At 39.7% G+C, this 18,809-nt stretch overlaps 1 protein-coding gene across 4 annotated transcripts in view; it reads right to left on the minus strand.

The window, feature by feature from the left end:
• The window catches only part of NSD3 (nuclear receptor binding SET domain protein 3), a 119,999-nt gene that overhangs the window by 22,201 nt on the left and 78,989 nt on the right, over positions 1 to 18,809 (minus strand). For 3 of the 4 annotated variants that reach the window (XM_070765358.1, XM_070765360.1, XM_070765359.1), the window contains exons 15-17: positions 9,298 to 9,447; positions 3,424 to 3,580; positions 1,013 to 1,215 (exon numbers count right to left, since the gene is read on the minus strand). In XM_070765358.1, the coding sequence (XP_070621459.1) occupies positions 1,013 to 1,215; positions 3,424 to 3,580; positions 9,298 to 9,447 (510 nt within the window). The remainder of the gene's footprint in view (positions 1 to 1,012; positions 1,216 to 3,423; positions 3,581 to 9,297; positions 9,448 to 18,809) is intronic. The other variant, XM_070765362.1, reaches the window with a different exon arrangement.

The following is an 18,809-nucleotide window of genomic DNA, read 5'->3' on the forward strand; positions in this document are numbered from 1 at the left end:
AAAGGTGACAGCCGGGCTGGGGGGCTTCCCAGCAACCTCCCGAACCGAACCCGGGGTTCAGAAAAATTTTGCCTCTTCTTACGAACTTTGTTCGAGTTACGAAGTGGCGTTCGGGAGGCTTTTGGGAAGCCCCGCCGCCCGGCCGTCACCTTTTAAAACAGCCGCGCGGCTTCCCAGCAGTCTCCGAACGCCGGTTCGTAACTCGAAAAAAGTTCGTAAGAAGAGGCAAAATTTTTCTGAACCCCAGGTTCGTATCACGAGTTGTTCGTAAGACGAGGGGTTCGTATCTTGAGTTACCACTGTAACTCCAAGTAAATCAAACCTCTGTGAAACCAAACTGTCCACTTAGGAAGCAACACTGATTGACAATCAATTTCACCTGCTGTTGTGCAAATGGAATAGTTGTGCCAATGAAATATTCAACGAGAATATTACATTCATTCAGATCTAGGATGTGTTGAGTGTTCCCTTTATTTTTTTTTGAGCAGTATAGAATAGAATAACAAAGTTGGAAGGGACCTTGGAGGTCTTCTAGTCCAACCTCCTGCCCAGGCAGTAAACTTTATACAATTTCATACAGATGGTTATCCAACATCTTCTTAAAAACATGATAAAGCCCGTATGACAATCATTAAGTGTCGTACCACATGATTCTTGACAAATGTATATTTTATTTTATGTACGCTGAGAGCATATGCACCAAGACAAATTCCTTGTGTGTGCAATCACACTTGGCCAATACAATTCTATTCTATTCTATTCTATTCTGTGCTATGCTATGCTATGCAATGCTATTCTGTTCTATTCCATTCCATTCCCTTACATATTCTATGCTATGCTATTCTGTTCCAGTATGTACAGTTCCGTTTTGCAGAATAGAAACATTTCAAATGGAATAAGATGGAATTTAATTAAGCTAAAATGTTGTCTTAATTTCAAGACACCATTTCTCTCTTCGGGGACGATAAAGACCCCAAAATGTGCAGCCTTAGTAGAAAGCATTTAAATTTACCTTTTTTGAAAGTCTTGTTAATATTAGTTTGCCCTTCAGCAAAGCTTTTATCTCCTTCAACGTAGGGGAAGACGCGCCCCTGATGCACCCAGTAGTAATCATGGGAACCGAAGAAAAATACCGGGAAGTCCCCAACATCGTGTTTGAGGCCCTGAATGTTGAGAGGAACGGATCGGGGATTGCAAATCTCAGCCGGCCACCACCTACAGGAAAGAGAGTTGGGTAGAAGGAGGGTAGACGGAGAGAACAATTGGTAAAGCAAGCAGTTTGTTTAGATTTCAGTTGTCAAGCCAATTAAATAATAATAATAATAGTAGTAATAGTAATAGTAATAATAATAATAATAATAATAATAATCACTCAAAATAATAATAATAATGGAACACTCAAAAAGGAGACAGAAGGACTAATACTGGCGGCACAAGAACAGGCCATTAGAACAAATGCTGTCAAAGCCAGAATTGAAAAATCAACAGATGATCCAAAGTGCAGACTCTGTAAAGTAACAGATGAAACAATCGATCACATACTCAGCTGCTGCAAAAAGATCGCACAGACTGACTACAAGAATAGACATGATGCTGTGGCACAGATGATCCATTGGAACTTGTGCCGGAACTACCATTTCCCAGTGGCAAAGAACTGGTGGGATCATAAGCCCGAAAAAGTGGTGGAAAATGAGCAAGCAAAACTACTGTGGGACTTCCGACTTCAGACTGACCGAATTCTGAAGCATAACACACCAGACATTGTGATCGTGGAGAAAAAGAAAGTATGGATCATCGACATCGCAATCCCAGGAGACAGCAGAATTGAGGAGAAGCAGCTAGAGAAATTCGTGAAATACGAAGATCTAAAAATCGAGCTGCAACGACTCTGGCATAAGCCAGTGAAAGTGGTCCCAGTGGTCCTTGGCACGCTGGGCGCAGTGCCAAAGGATCTCAGCGGACATTTGAAAACCATCGGAATTGACAAAATCTCCATCTGTCAATTGCAAAAGGCCGCTTAACTGGGATCAGCAAACAGTCCTAGGTGGTTGGGAAGCGCCCGACTGGTGGTGAAATATGAAATCCAGCATAGTGATCTCGTTTGCTGTGTTGTACTGACATAATAATAATAATTTATTAGATTTGTATGCCGCCCTTCTCCAAAGACTTGGGGCGGCTCACAACAATAATAAAAACAATATTCCAGCGAAAACAAATCTAATATTAAAAAGCACATAAAACCCTATCATATTTTTAAAAAGCAAACAACATATACATACCCAAAAATAGATATAAAAGAAAAGACTGGGGGAAAGGTGTCTCAACTCCCCCATGCCTGGAGGTATAGATGGGTCTTGAGTAATTTACGAAAGACAAGGAGGGTGGGGGCAGTTCTAATCTCTGGGGGGAGTTGATTCCAGAGGGATGGGGCCACCACAGAGAAGGCCCTTCCCCTAGGCCCTGCCATGCGACATTGTCTGGTTGACGGGACCTGGAGAAGGCCGACTCTGTGAGTCCTAACCAGTCGCTAAGATTTATAGGGCAGAAGGCGGTCCCACAAGTAATCTGGCCTGATTCCATGTAGGACTTTGCAGGTCATTATCAACTCTGTCCAGAAACCAATCGGCAACCAATGCAGTCTGCGGAGTGTTGGGGAAACATGGGCATGTCTAATAAGGCCCATGACTCCTCACATGGCTGCATTTTACACAATTTGAAGTTTCCGAACACATTTGGCTGCATAGCTAGAGGTATAACAAGCAGGAAGAGGGAGATTGTGATCCCACTTTATAGAGCGCTGGGGAGACCCCATTTGGAATACTGTGTTCAGATCTGGAGACCTCACCTACAAAAAGATATTGATAAAATTGAACGGGTCCAAAGACGGTGAAAATGGTGGAAGGTCTTAAGCATAAAACGTATCAGGAAAGACTTAATGAACTCAATCTGTATAGTTTGGAGGACAGAAGGAAAAGGGGGGACATGATCGAAACATTTAAATATGTCAAAGGGTTAAATAAGGTTCAGGAGAGAAGTGTTTTTAACAGGAAAGTGAACACAAAAACAAGGGGGCACAATCTGAGGTTAGTTGGGGGAAAGATCAGAAGCAACGTTAGAAAATATTATTTGACTGAAAGAGTAGTAGATGCTTGGAACCAACTTCCAGCAGACGTGGTTAGTAAATCCACAGTCACTGAATTTAAACATGCCTGGGATAAACATATATCCATTGTAAGATAAAATACAGGAAATAGTATAGGAGCAGACTAGATGGACCCTGAGGTCTTGTTAATGCCGTCAATCTTCTATGTTTCTAAAGGCAAGGTCTCCGAAATCAAAGACCTTGCCCTTTGTGACACTTGGAAAGATGACCAAACCAAAAACAACAACAACAAAAAAGATTGCTCATTTGCTTTAAGGTACCTGTAATTTCCAAGCTTGACCCAAACGATCTGCTTGTATCGCAACTTCTTGCCGGATTTGCAATCGTTGCAGTTCCAGGAACCGCCTGGCATCTCTATGTTAAGACATTCTGGGTGGAAGGACGCGGGACAAGATTCACAGCACAACAGCTTCCCACCTTTAAGGCAACAACAGAGCTCACTTTATAGTTAAAGGATGTAAAGTAGCGCACAGGGTTCCCCCCCCCTTCTTTTAAAAAAATGCATTATGCATTGGGATTTGCCATATCATACGGTAATGAATGGCATAATGAAAAGATCAGGTCAGAATTACAATGCTGGATTTAAAGCACTTTTTTTGTTGGTATAAAATTAGACCAACTTCCTAGATGAAGAACTCAAATGGATACATCTCATTCTGGTTTGTTTGTGTGATTTAAATATGACAACCTGTTCAGGGAGTTAAATGTCCCCAACCGTCTAGACATAAATTTTGTTTTAAATCTGCATTGTCGTGACCTGATCTCTTAGCAATCAGTTAGTGCATGTAAAATCAGCCTATAGGTTGATCAATATTGTTCTGTTTTTAAAAAAACAGCGTGTTAGCAAAACAAATCCAAAAGTTTTAGAATTCCAAATCATTCTTGTCCCTTCAAAATGAAGCAATTATAATATCATTATTTTTATCGACATAGCTTGAGCTGATCAAAGTGGCACCAATCTTTTCAACTATGATTTATGCAGTTTCTTATTGGCAAATACAATACAGTGTTCCCTCGATTTTCGCGGGTTCGAACTTCACGAAAAGTCTATACCACGGTTTTTCAAAAATATTAATTAAAAAATACTTTGCGGTTTTTCCCCTTATATCACAGTTTTTCTTGCCCGATGACATCATATGTCATCACCAAACCTTTAATAAATATTTTTTAAATAAACTTTAATAAAGTAACATATTATCTAAATGGTTGCTAAGGGAATGGGAAATTGCAATTTAGTGCTTTAAAGTGTTATGATACTGTTCATAGCCAAAAATAGTGTATTTACTTCCGCATGTCTACTTCGCGGAAATTCAACTTTCGCGGGAGGTCTCGGAACGCATCCCCCGTGAAAATCAAGGGAACACTGTAGTCCTTTTTCCCCAGATTCAGCAGAGTATACTGGTGGGCTGCTAAGATGAAATGGTGACATGTGCTCACTCCTCGTAGCTCGAAGTGCTAGTGGAGTCCAGAGCAATTATGCTGCTGCGCCTGGGCAGGTAGCGAAATCACCTGTGGACAGGCAGGTGCGCCTGTGGCCAGCTCAGGTACAGGAGCAGAATTGTGCTGGACTCCGCTAGCATTCAGAGCCATGGGGGCGAGCACAGGTCACCGTTCCACCTTAGCAGTCCACCTCTGAGTGTAGCTGCATCAATTTGAACATCAGATATTGTGATCTTCAAACCGCTATTGTAAATAAATCAGAGTTGAGAGATCAGTTATTTTTTTTTTAAAAGTTCTGTGCTCAGTTCAAATAACATTTTGAAGTAAGAAGGGAATTTCACTTGTTAAAAAAAGGCTGAAAATTAAGAAATGATTTCATAGGCTATCTATTGATTAGTATCTTTAATAAATCTAAAAATGTAAAGCGTTTAACACTTGAAGGGAATCCTCTCAATAATTTGGAAAACAGCATTTAAACTTTTTTTTTTTTAAAGTATGGGAGAAATTTAGATTCTACAAATCTGGCAGAAAATTTTGTCCACCTATAGACTTCAAAATCTGTAATTTGCACTGATTGTTACAAAGCTTTATCGGTTGCTTAAAACAACAGATTCATGACTATATTTCCTCTGCCATGAAATATTCGGATCGCCGTAATCATTTCCCCAAAATAATGCCAAAATCAATTTTGAAAAGGGTACAAGTGATTTCAGAGGAAATATAGCCCCAGTCACCGAAACAATACCCAAACAGCAGGGATGCCAAAAGATATGAAAACCAAGCGAAACAAAATAAAACCACACAGATTTATTTTTTTCAGCGCTAAGCAAGGAAACTTGGCTTTTACAATGCATTAGTAAGATTTTCTGCAGCTATGAAGGAGGGCTCAAAATAATTGACAGTCTCTTGCCTCTTGCTGAGAGAGACACTCTTCGAAATATGCCAGCATGATAAGTCACATGCTTTATAAAACATTCAAGAGTCGATAAAGTTTTCCCAAACTTGGCAGACCGAAAAATCCTTCGTTTGGATAAAGCCTCTCGGTGTAGGCAGTCAATATGGAATTGCAGGAGCAGGCTACTACCCGTTTTCACAGGGGGGGGGGGTCATTTTAGGCATACTATCTACATGCATGAAGTAGAAGGGAAGACAAATACGTTAAATGGATACAAGAAGCAAACACCCCCCCCCCCCCACTATCCATAGGTTTTTACAGAAAGAGAACTTGCCCTAACAGTTCCAAACCTACGCTATCGTGTTGCGCATGGATCATTTTACGGGAAAAAAAAAACAAAAACCCCTGACATTGGCCAGAATCTGGTAGCTTGTTACTTTGATGGAACCTGAAGTATTGGGCAGCCCATTCCCAACTATGAATTAATATATGAAGACTTGGAATGAGTAACAGTCAATGATTCGATCGTAGTGTTTCGCAACCTTGGCAACTTGAAGATATCTGGACTTCAACTTGAAGTCCAAATAATCTTCAAGTTGCCAAGGTTGGGAAACACTGTTCTATAGTACAGTGGTACCTCGACATACGAGTTTAATTCGTTCCAGACCCGAGCTCGTAAATCGATCAACTCGCATCTCAAACGAATGCCTTTAGACTTTGTTTTTCGCGCCGAGATAACTGGAAGCTCATATCCCGAATTTGAGCTCAGGTGTCGAACAGAAATTTCGCTCGCGTCGCGGCTTGTAACTTGGAATACTCGCATGTGGAGCAGCTCGTATCTAGAGGTACTACTGTATTAGCAATAGCAATAACACTTAGACCTATATACCGCTTCACAGTGCTTTACAGCCCTCTCTAAGCAGTTTACAGAGTCAGCATATTGCCCCCAACAATCTGGGTCCTCATTTGACCCACCTCGGAAGGAGGGAAGGCTGAGTCAACCTGGAGCCTGGTGAGATTCAAACTGCTGAACTACAGCAGTCGGCAGAAGCAGCTTGCAGTACTGCATTCTAACCACTGCGCCAATGGGATTTATTTATTTAAATCTTATTCCTAGTGACAGCCATTGTTCGATAATTAGAACATTACCTAAAGGCTTCCAAAGAATTGCAAATAAAAGCCATGGCTCTTCAGGAGTTATCCTATCAATTGGTGGTGATGGTGCAGCTATGCTGAACTAATGCATGATGTTTGAATCTGTTTTTTGTTGGTTTTTAACTAAGGGGATTTTAGTAATTTTATGTAGATTTCTATCACGTGTATATTACTTGTTTCGTTGCTGTTGGAATGGTAGAAACTGAGTCATAACAAAATTCTTCACAGACAAATGTGCCTGCAATTGTGCCTGATGAGCCGAGGTGATGCAGCAGGCAATACTACAGGCCACTAAAGCTGACTGTAGATCTGCAAGTCAGCGGTTCAAATCTCACCATCGGCTCAAGGTTGACTCACCTTTCCATCCTTCCAAGGTGGGTCAAATGAGGATTCGGATTATGGAGGCAATATGCTGGCTCTGTTAAAAAGTGCTATTGCTAACATGTTGTCAGCCGCCCTGAGTCTAAGTAGAAGGGCGGTATTTAAAAAAAATTGAATCAATCAATCAATCAATAATTGCGTGGAGACTATCCAGTTGAGCGGGAAGATTTGATTGGAGCATGTGATGAGCTTGTGGGTGTGAGGCAGGGTTGGAAACTTTCAACTGGGTGAGGAAACCCTGGGAGTTTTCAGATTAACGTTTCCCCAGATGTGCCAACATGACATCTCTAATATAATTGGAATGTTAAAGCCCTACATGGCTTAGGACCAGACTATTTACAGGATTGTTTCCTTCCACACACCACCCAGAGACCAATTAGATCCCACAGGGTTGGCTTTCTCCAGGTCCCATCGACTAAGCAATGTTGGTTGGCCTGCAAGGCAGGGCCTTCTCTGTGGCGGCCCTGTCTCTTTGGAATCAACTACCCCCCCCCCCCCAAGGTCCATACTGCCCCAACCCTACTGGCCTTCCGAAAAGCATTGAAGACCTAGCTCTGCTGACAGGCCTGGGGGCCATAAGAATTAACAGCTCTCTCCGGCCAACATTACCTGACTGGTATGCATGATGGTATGAAAGGATCGATTGAGTTCAGGGGTTTTTCTTGTTATTAATTATTATCGGTTTTTAGTCTTTATTAATGGAGTTATACAGAGGAGTTTTAACCATTATGAATTGTTTGAATTCGACTTTTTATTGTAGTTCTTATTGTTGTGAGCAGCCCTGGAGTCCTACGGGATTGGGTGGCATACAAGTAAAATGAAAAAAATAAATAAATAATAAATAATAAACTTTGAGGAACTTCTAATCTCAGAGTTTTATTTAATTGGTAGGTGTTTACACCTACAATGATGCGCTTAAAGGCCTTTTCTGCCGAGAAGAGGCAGAATATGTTATACATTGCAGGACCTAATGTCAATCTTCCTTCTGTAATGAAAGCCCATCACTAAATGACAAAACTATCCAGTCAACAGCTAGCTATAAACTGGCATTCCAAGGCTGGACAATTAGTCTGGGGTTACCGGCTTACACATCTGGGGAGATCCAGGCGGTCTTCTCTAAGCTGTAAAAGAATCTGAACTAAGACCCAAATGGACAATAGCTCCTTTAGTGTGGTCAATAGACCCGATAGATCTAAACCAGTGTTTCCCAACCTTGGGAACTTGGAGATATCTGGACTTCAACTCCCAGAATTCCCCAGCCAGCATTCATGGACTTCCCCAAATATGCCCATGTCACACCAACACTCCGCAGTCTGCATTGGTTGCCGATCAGTTTCCGGTCACAATTCAAAGTGTTGGTTATGACCTATAAAGCCCTGCATGGCACCGGACCAGAATATCTCCGGGACCGTCTTCTGCCGCACGAATCCCAGCGACCAGTTAGGTCCCACAGAGTGGGCCTTCTCCAGGTCCCGTCAACCAAACAATGTCGTTTGGCGAGACCCAGGGGAAGAGCCTTCTCTGTGGTGGCCCCGGCCCTCTGGAACCAACTCCCCCCAGAGATTAGAATTGCCCCCACCTTCCTTGCCTTTCGTAAGCTACTTAAAACCCACCTCTGCCGCCAGGCATGGGGGAATTGAGATACACTTTCCCCCTAGGCCTTTAAAATTGTATGCATGGTATGTCTGTATGTATGATTGGTTTTTATATAATGGGTTTTAACTGTTTTTAGTATTGGATTATACTGTTTTGTTGCTGTTGTTGGCCGCCCCGTGTCTGCGGAGAGGGGCGGCATACAAATCCAATAAGTAATAATAATAATAATAATAATAATAATAATAATAATTCGCTGGCTGGGGAATTCTGGGAGTTGAAGTCCAAACGTCCTCAAGTTGCCAAGGTTGGGAAACACTGATCTAAACAACAGGAAATACCCTCCGGCCTCCCTCCAGGTCTACAGTTTTGCCTTAGGATTTAGGAATGTCTGCTGGGTTGTCTAATCATGCACACGGCTAGGCTTGAGTGGAATTCGGTAATTATTTTAAGCCCCTTTGGAAGATTCCGGCCAACATGAATTACACGTTCAAAATAAGCAATGAGTGAAGTTTTACAAAGCACAACAAGGAAGTGCCAGATGACCATACAAAGCTTTGGTTTAGTTTAAAAAGGAAATTTAAAAAAAAGCAAAGCAAAAGAAAGGAAAAAGCAGGTGAAAGAAAATTAAAAGAGAGAGAAGGAGAGAGAAAGAAGCTATTTCGGTTACCTTTCTCATATTTCTTTTTGGAAGCTGACGAAGAAGGAGGAATCATAGGTAATTTCATCAACTCAGCACGGTTTGATTCATTCAGTAGATAGTGAGATTTATTGGCATATGAACTGAACAGGGGGTCTGAGTGATCCTGCACTATCAGCCCTATACAAAACAAACAGAAAATAAATGAGTTGCAATGAAACTACCCATGATTCCATAAGGAGGAAAGGAAAAAAAAACGAAATAAAACGAAATGGATAACCTGTTATGCATTATTTCACTGGTGCTTTTAAGTAAGGGGAAAAAAAAGGAAAGGTGATGCGATGAAGGAAAATAAAAGGTGAAAGAAATTGGGGTTTTTACCCCCCTATCTCTAAGAAGTTCTCACACTATAGAAGGTAGCGTCCATGCCCTGCGACAGTAAAGGTAGTCCTCAATTTACGACCACTGATGTTGTTAAGGGAGAAATTTGTTAAGGGCGCCTTGCCCCATTTTAAGACTTGGGAGAATCACTGCAGTTGTTAAACCAGACACAGGGTTGTTAATTGAATCTGGCTTCCCCCATAGAAACATAGAAGACTGACAGCAGAAAAAGACCTCCTGGTCCATCTAGTCTGCCCTTATACTATTTCCTGTATTTTATCTTACAATGGATATGTTTATCCCAGCCCTGTTTAAATTCAGTGACTGTGGATTTATCTACCACGTCTGCTGGAAGTTTGTTCCAAGGATCTACTACTCTTTCAGCCAAATAATATTTTCTCACGGAGTTTGCCTTGTCAAAGGGTCGCAGAAGGGGTTCACATGACCCCCCGCAACCGTCATAAATGTGAATCACGTGGGGATTCTGCAACCGTCACGTGAAAAAAATGGTCATAAGTCACTTTTTCCAGTGCCGTTGTAACTTCGGTCACTAAGCGACCTGTTGTAAGTTGAGGACTACCTGTACTAGATCTGAAACTGACTTTTATCTGTGCTTCCTTTTTAAAATCTTCAATTAAAGAAAAACACCTTTGAGACTATCTCTATTTTTCCTCTCCTCTGCCCCCCCCCCCCAAAAAAAAATATTAACTGAAACTGGTGATGGTTAAGACCCACACTAGGGACTAGAACTTTTTAAATAAAAAATCACATACTGGCTGTTGGTTGAGCTATAGAAATGTTAAAAACATTACTTTAGGCAAGGTTTGCCCATGGATATTATTACCTGCAGCTTATTTATCCCTTTTGTTGTATGAATCACTGATATACCTGCATATTATTTACTTTGGAGAAATATCAGTTTGGTGAGATTCATAGATTTTTCTCGCACTCCTTTTAGAGGGAGAGGAAGACCTGACTGAGGTACTGCAAGGTTTATTGGGACATATTTGGAATGGGTGATAGTGCAGGATTAGCTGGTTGTAACAACAGGGAGTTCACAAGATCGGATAAATACAGTAGAAACGAAATCAGAAATTTTCTCCCCATGTTGCACCCAAAACCTCTTACCTTGGACTGTCATCAGGTTAAGAATTCCCTCCATTAAGTTAATACTACAATGTCACAGTTTCTCTTGCACTCGTTTTATTTTAAATTTCTGGGGACCATAGGAGAAGGCTCTCAAAGCACAGAAGGGATTTTGTCTTTTGTTCTAACATAACTTGTGTTTTCACACCCAACAACAACTTATGGTCAACAATCTTGAGTTATCTTAACTTCCTGTTTCTCCAAAACTTTATTTCTTGCTTTGTCTTCCTTCCTTCCTTCCCTTTCTCTCTCTTCCTTCCTTCCTTTTTCTTTTCTTTCCTTCCTTCCCTTTCTCTCTCTCTCTCTTCCTTCCTTCCTTTTTCTTTCCTTCCTTCCTTCCCTTTCTTTCTCTTCCTTCCTTTTTTCTTTCTTTTCTTCCTTCCTTCCTTTTTCTTTTCTTTCCCTCCTTCCTTCCCTTTCTTTCTCTCTCTCTCTCTCTTCCTTCCTTCTTCTTTTCTTTCTTTCCTTCCTCCCTTCCCTTTCTCTCTCTCTCTTCCTTCCTTTTTCTTTTCTTTCTTTCCTTCCTTCCGAAAAATTCAAAATATAGTAAATAAAAAGATCCAGATGCCAGTTCCAGCAGAGAATCATGATGCCTTAAAAAAAAAAACCTACTTCCTGAAATAATAATTTTCCAAAAATCCAGAATTCTAAACAGAAGAACTTGGATGGAATCTTGCACTGATTGGGCCCTAATGCTGACGCAACTTTCAGCCTGTCTAGGCTCAGTCATCCAGGTCGTGGTTGTCCCAAAGTTGCTTTTTCAAGAGGCAACTGAAGTTTCTGGTTTTTCTTTGAAGATGTTTTGCTTCTCTTTCCTTTGAAGAAACCGTCTTCAAAAGGAAAAACCAGAACGTCCAGGTGCCTCTTGAAAAATCCAATAAATAAAATAAATAAATAAATAAATAAAAAAGCACCTTTGGGACAAACTTCAGTGTGTTCTTCGAACAATACCTGCCAGCCTCCACTAACAGAAGCCTTTCCCCCTAATCCTCTGTGGTTTCCCAATGGAAATGAAATAGAACATTGAATCCCTTCATAAAAGAACCTCCATTCTGCTTATAATTGCAGAGCAGAAAATGACAATCCTTTCTAATCTATAGTACACTGCTCAAAAAAACAAAGGGAACGCTTAAAAAACAGAATATAACTTCAAGTAAATCAAACTTCTGTGAAATCAAGTCCACTTAGGAAGCAACACTTATCGACAATCAATTTCACATGCTGTTGTGCAAATGGAATAAGGGCCAGAAAAGGCGGGGAAAAGCCTCCGTGGGGCCTCTCTAGGAATATCCTGGAAGGAAACAGGACTGGAAAAGGCAGGGAGGAGCCTCCGTGGGGCCTCTCTAGGAATCTCTTGGGAGGAAACAGGGCCGGAAAAGCAGGGAGAAGCCTTCATGGTGCCTCTCTAGGAATCTCCTGGGAGGAAACAGGGCCGGAAAAGGCAGGGAGAAGCCTCCGTGGGGCCTCTCTAGGGATCTCCTGGGAGGAAACAGGGCCTCCACCCTCCCTGTGGTTTCCCCAATCACACCCATTATTTGCATTTACATTGATTCCTATCGGAAAAATTGCTTCTTCTTATAAACTTTTCTACTTAAAAACCTGGTCACAGAACAAATTAAGTCCGTAAGCAGAGGTACCACTGTACTTTATATCACTATTTGGCACTGTGAATATACACTGCTCAAAAAAATAAATAAATAAAGGGAACACTTAAACAACAGAATATAACTCCAAGTAAATCTAACTTCTGTGAAATCAAACTGTCCACTTAGGAAGCAACACTGATCGACAATCAATTTCACATGTTGCTGTGCAAATGGAATACTTGTGCAAATGAAATATCCAATAAGAATATTTCATTCATTCAGATCTAGGATGTGTTATTTGAGTGTTCCCTTTATTTTTTTTTGAGCACTGTATTTTTGAGCAATGTCAATCTTTTGGGGGAAACTCTAGATGGGAACCAAATAAATTGGCCGGGGAAGAATTAAAAATCAAATTTAATAAATTTAGAACATTTTCTTCCCTGTTGCTTTTTTTAAATAAACAGAGTTAAGTATCTCCCTTCTTCATCTCGATGTCTTCCAAACGACCTGGGATTTTATCTTCCCAATTAGCCAACCTCAACGAGAAATTTGGAAAAAAGAAATGTCCCAACGTATCCAGAAGGGGGCAGCAGAGGACACACAAACCATGCAGCCCAACCCGCTCAAAAGAATCCACCTTGTGATTGCTAGCTCATTTGTATAAGCTTACCTCCGTCAACTCTGTTTGTGTCTGTGCATTGAGAAGGGGAGAGGGAGAAAGGGAGCGCCTGTGACTGTGGCTCAGGGTGGCTGTTTATGTGCATGCATGTATGTGAATGAGAAAAGAGTATAACATGGAGGAAAGGGGAAGAGATCATTAGTACACATCAGTCACTTGAAGCCTTGTTCATTTGTCCATCAGTATACAGCGTTCCCTCGATTTTCGTGGGTTCGAACTTCGCGAATAGCCTATACCACGGTTTCTCAAAAAATATTAATTAAAAAATACTTCGCGGTTTTCCCCCTATACCACGTTTTTTTCTCACCCAATGGCGTCATATGTCATCGCCAAACTAATAATTTTTGCAAAGAAATAACAAAAAAAATAATTATTATTAATAGATAATTATGTTTATAAATATCAGGATCACTAAGTGTCTTATTCAATGGTGAGTTCCAGTAATAATGGTGAGTAAATGGTTGTTAAGGGAATGGGAAATAGAAATTTAGGGGTTTAAAGTGTTAAGGGAAGGCTTGGGATACTGTCCATAGCCAAAAATGGTGTATTTACTTCCGCATCTCTACTTCGCGGAAATTCGACTTTCGCGGCTGGTCTCGGCACGCACCCCCCGCGGAAATCGAGGGAACACTGTATATTCATTTGTCCACCAAAGCATATACCATATTTTTCAGAGTATAAAATGCACCCAGGTATAAGACACACTTTAGTTTTGGGGGAGGAAAATAGGGGGGGGGAAATCTACCTACCAGGTATTTGTCTGGCTAGCATCCTTAAGTCTGTTCAGTTTCAACACATTATTTTATCCCCTGGTTAGGGCTGAAAAAGCCTTTTTTCAGAGGGAGTAGGAATGAAACCAATCCTGCAAAGACTTAGAGCAGGAAAAAACTGCTTCCGAGGAAATAGGAAGCCTGGAAGATCATTAGCACTAGTTAGGGCTAGATAAAAAAAGCTTTGGAAAAGCTATATTTGGAATATAAGATGCACCCAAATCTTCAGCCTCTCTTAGGGAGGAAAAAGGTGTGTTTTACACTCCAAAAAATAGGTACATGCTTTGTTCAAAAAGCTTTCCAGGATAGTACTGAATTTTGCAATGGGAATTCTTGGCTGCTAAGTTCAAAAGTCAAACACTGTTGTAGACTTTTAAAGGATCTTAAATTTAAGTAAATACGAAATGTATCATCTTTAGACTTGGTTTTTTTTAAAAAAGCGGTGTATGTATGAATGTAGACTCCAAGTCCAAAAGCATTTGGAAATACCTTGCCCCATAAGGGAATTTCATCTGTGCCCAAGCAGGTGTTCCAGAGGTTGTCAAAAACACCAAACAAAACAACCCAAACAAGAATTTTTGAATACAATTTTGTATTTTATCTCAAAAGAAAACATTTTTTTTAAATTATTAATTTAGCTACAAACCATGCTGAATGAAATTATCTCAACTTCTGGCATGGTATGGGGCTGTCTTTATAACTTTAAAAAAAGTTGTTTTCTTCTTCTAAAAGAGTAACACTAGTCCTCAAGAAATTCAGGATCAAATTACAAGAAAGCACACTGTTTCTACTGTAACACCTATATCAAAGCTATACAGTTTATAGTGTCATTCTTTGAGCAAAGACTTTTTTAGAAAGAGTTCCATTTTAATTTGTCTTCCTCTTCCTCCATGTATTTTTTTTTTAAACGACTTATTTTAATTTGTTAACCATTTGGGGACATACTTTTAAGGTCCGAAAGAAAAAACGATATGTACTATAATATCTCGTCTGCATTTTACAGAACATCTTAAACAAAATGTCCAGTGAGTTGGTGAGAATCGAACTGCCGAATTGCTCAGTCGGCAGTCAGCAGAATTAGCTTGCAGTACCGCACTCTAACCACTGCGCCACCACGGCTGCTAAACAAATGGTTATAAGTCAAGGACTAACTGTTTTGGCCTTTAGCTAATGAAGGTGTTGCTTGCGGGGAATCTATTCTAGCTGTGCATAATCTTGAATAGATTTCAGCATTTTCATTCTGTGTGATCGAAAGCATCAGAACCATCTGGCCAAGCATGATTTTTTTTAAAAAAAATATAATCTAAAGCACTTTAACAAGACATTAGCTTTCTCTGGATTTCAGAAATAATTAACAAGCCAAGGCTACAGCAAAGGCTACAGTGATACCTTGTCTTACAAACTTAATTGGTTCCGGGACGAGGTTCTTAAGGTGAAAAGTTTGTAAGATGAAACAATGTTTCCCATAGGAATCAATGGAAAAGCGATTCATGCGTGCAAGCCCAAAATTCACCCCTTTTGCCAGCCGAAGCGCCCGTTTTTGTGCTGCTGGGATTCCCCTGAGGCTCCCCTCCATGGGAAACCCCACCTCTGGACTTCCGTTCCCAGTGAAGCGCCGGTTTTTGCACTGCTGGGATTCTCCTGCTGGGATTCCCCTGCAGCATCACAAAAACACGGTGCTTCGCTGGCAACAGAAGTCCAGAGGTGGGGTTTCCCAGCGAAGGGAGCATCAGTGAAATCGCAGCATCGCAAAAACACCAAAGTCCTCGAAACCCCACCTCTGGACCTCTGTGTTTTTGCGATGCTGCGATTTCACTGAGGCTCCCCTCACTGGGAAACCCCAGCTCCGGACTTCTGTTGCCAGCGAAGCACCTGTTTTTGTGCTGCTGGGATTCCCCTGCAGCATCACAAAAACACGGAAGTCTGGAGGTGGGGTTTCCCATGGAGGGGAGCCTCAGGGGAATCCCAGCAGCGCAAAACCGGGTGCTTCGCTGGCAATGGAAGTCCGGAGGCGGGGCATCCGAGCTGCGGCGGTGGGTTTGTAAGGTGAAAATAGTTTGTAAGAAGAGGCAAAAAAAATCTTAAACCCCGGGTTTGTATCTCGAAAAGTTTGTATGATGAGGCATTTGTAAGACGAGGAATCACTGTATTTCTATACACAGTGTTGTAGGATCCAAATTTTACTGATTCTGATGGAAACGAAAGTTTCAAACAGTAAAACAACTGCAGCTACTACATTACTGAAAACTTTAAACTAGTGGAGTGACTTCTTAAAAGCTTTAATTTATGTTTATTCATTTTTCTCGCTAAATTTAATATTAGTGGGTGTGGCCCATTTTTCTATCATCTCTAAAATAAAAAAAAAATCTACTTCCAAATATAAAACCTAAACCATTGTTAACATGGGAAGGAAAAGCACCTAAAAACAAACTAAACTCTGGATAAAAAGACTAAAAAAATATAATCCCCAGATTTCTAGCGACGTATGTGAAGGGTTCAAATGACAATAGTATTGGTTAAAAAACCTATGTCAGAGCCCTGAAAGAGATATAAACCAATTGACTGATTGATTGGGTGCCATCAAGTCACTATCACCTCTTAAGGACTTCATACACTCTGCTATACTATTAATTCCCAAAATACTGTCAAATTATTTGCTAAGACTGTATTACTATTATATTCATAATTCTCATCCTTTCTAGTACCTCTCTTCCCGTTTATGGCTATATCCATGTTGCTTGTTTCTTTACAACTTATATTGTTTTTATTGTTTCCTGCTTTGATCTGAGTGCTTATTAGTAACATGACTATCACTAAGTGTTGTAGCTCATGATTCTTGGCAAATGTATCTTTTCTTTTATGTACACTGAGAGCATCTGCACCAAAGACAAATTCCTTGTGTGTCCAATCACACTTGGCCAATAAAGAATTCTATTCTATTCTATTCTACTCTATTCTATGCAAATGTATATTTTCTTTATGTACACTGAGAGCATCTGCACCAAAGACAAATTCCTTGTGTGTCCAATCACACTTGGCCAATGAAGAATTCTATTCTATTCTATTCTATTCTATTCTACTCTATTCTATGCAAATGTATATTTTCTTTTATGTACACTGAGAGCATCTGCACCAAAGACAAATTCCTTGTGTGTCCAATCACACTTGGCCAATAAAGAATTCTATTCTATTCTATTCTACTCTATTCTATGCAAATGTATATTTTCTTTATGTACACTGAGAGCATCTGCACCAAAGACAAATTCCTTGTGTGTCCAATCACACTTGGCCAATGAAGAATTCTATTCTATTCTATTCTATTCTACTCTATTCTATGCAAATGTATATTTTCTTTTATGTACACTGAGAGCATCTGCACCAAAGACAAATTCCTTGTGTGTCCAATCACACTTGGCCAATAAAGAATTCTATTCTATTCTATTCTATTCTATTCTATGCAAATGTATATTTTCTTTATGTACACTGAGAGCATATGCACCAAAGACAAATTCCTTGTGTGTCCAATCACACTTGGCCAATAAAGAATTCTATTCTATTCTATTCTATTCTACTCTATTCTATGCAAATGTATATTTTCTTTTATGTACACTGAGAGCATCTGCACCAAAGACAAATTCCTTGTGTGTCCAATCACACTTGGCCAATGAAGAATTCTATTCTATTCTATTCTATTCTACTCTATTCTATGCAAATGTATATTTTCTTTTATGTACACTGAGAGCATCTGCACCAAAGACAAATTCCTTGTGTGTCCAATCACACTTGGCCAATGAAGAATTCTATTCTATTCTATTCTATTCTATTCTACTCTATTCTATGCAAATGTATATTTTCTTTTATGTACACTGAGAGCATCTGCACCAAAGACAAATTCCTTGTGTGTCCAATCACACTTGGCCAATGAAGAATTCTATTCTATTCTATTCTATTCTTTTCTACTCTATTCTATGCAAATGTATATTTTCTTTTATGTACACTGAGAGCATATGCACCAAAGACAAATTCCTTGTGTATCCAATCACACTTGGCCAATAAAGAATTCTATTCTATTCTATTCTATTCTATTCTATTCTATTCTATTCTATTCTATGCAAATGTATATTTTATTTATGTACACTGAGAGCATATGCACCAAAGACAAATTCCTTGTGTATCCAATCACACTTGGCCAATAAAGAATTCTATTCTATTCTATTCTATTCTATGCAAATGTATATTTTCTTTACGTACACTGAGAGCATATGCACCAAAGACAAATTCCTTGTGTGTCCAATCACACTTGGCCAATAAAGAATTCTATTCTATTCTATTCTATTCTATTCTATGCAAATGTATCTTTTCTTTTATGTACACTGAGAGCATATGCACCAAAAACAAATTCCTTGTGTATCCAATCACACTTGGCCAATAAAGAATTCTATTCTATTCTATTCTATTCCATTCCATCCTATTTCTCCTTGAGACATTAAAAAGAATCAACGGACTATCCTTTCTAAAATTTTTTTCATATAATTCAGATTCAACATTTTGTTCTCCAACTTTTTTAGACATTATTCTTCTGCAAAGCATTTATTTAATGCAACAAAAACTCTGTTTCCCGATTCTGGCCTGGAACTGCAATATATATATATTTCTTCTCAAGTATCTGGTAACAACCCCCCCAATATATTTTTATTTCCGACTTATATTTTCTTTTTGAACTATCTTTCCTGTGCACAACGATCCAAAGTAGTTTTAATGTACCTGTTGCTTTTACTGAAGATGATCAAATATAACAAGTGCAAATCACCTGTTGCCTTCAATTTTATTTCAATAGGATAAATAGATCTGTCTTGAATTAAATGTATGGAGGGTAATCTCGGTTTTATTTTAATACCAAATCGATTCCCTCACATTCAAAATAACTGGGAGTTTTATCACTCAGTTATCATTATTTTAGCTATGTTTTCTCAAAACATG

The sequence above is a fragment of the Erythrolamprus reginae genome, chromosome 12 (assembly GCF_031021105.1).
Source record: "Erythrolamprus reginae isolate rEryReg1 chromosome 12, rEryReg1.hap1, whole genome shotgun sequence".
Classification (NCBI taxonomy): Eukaryota; Metazoa; Chordata; class Lepidosauria; order Squamata; family Dipsadidae; genus Erythrolamprus; species Erythrolamprus reginae.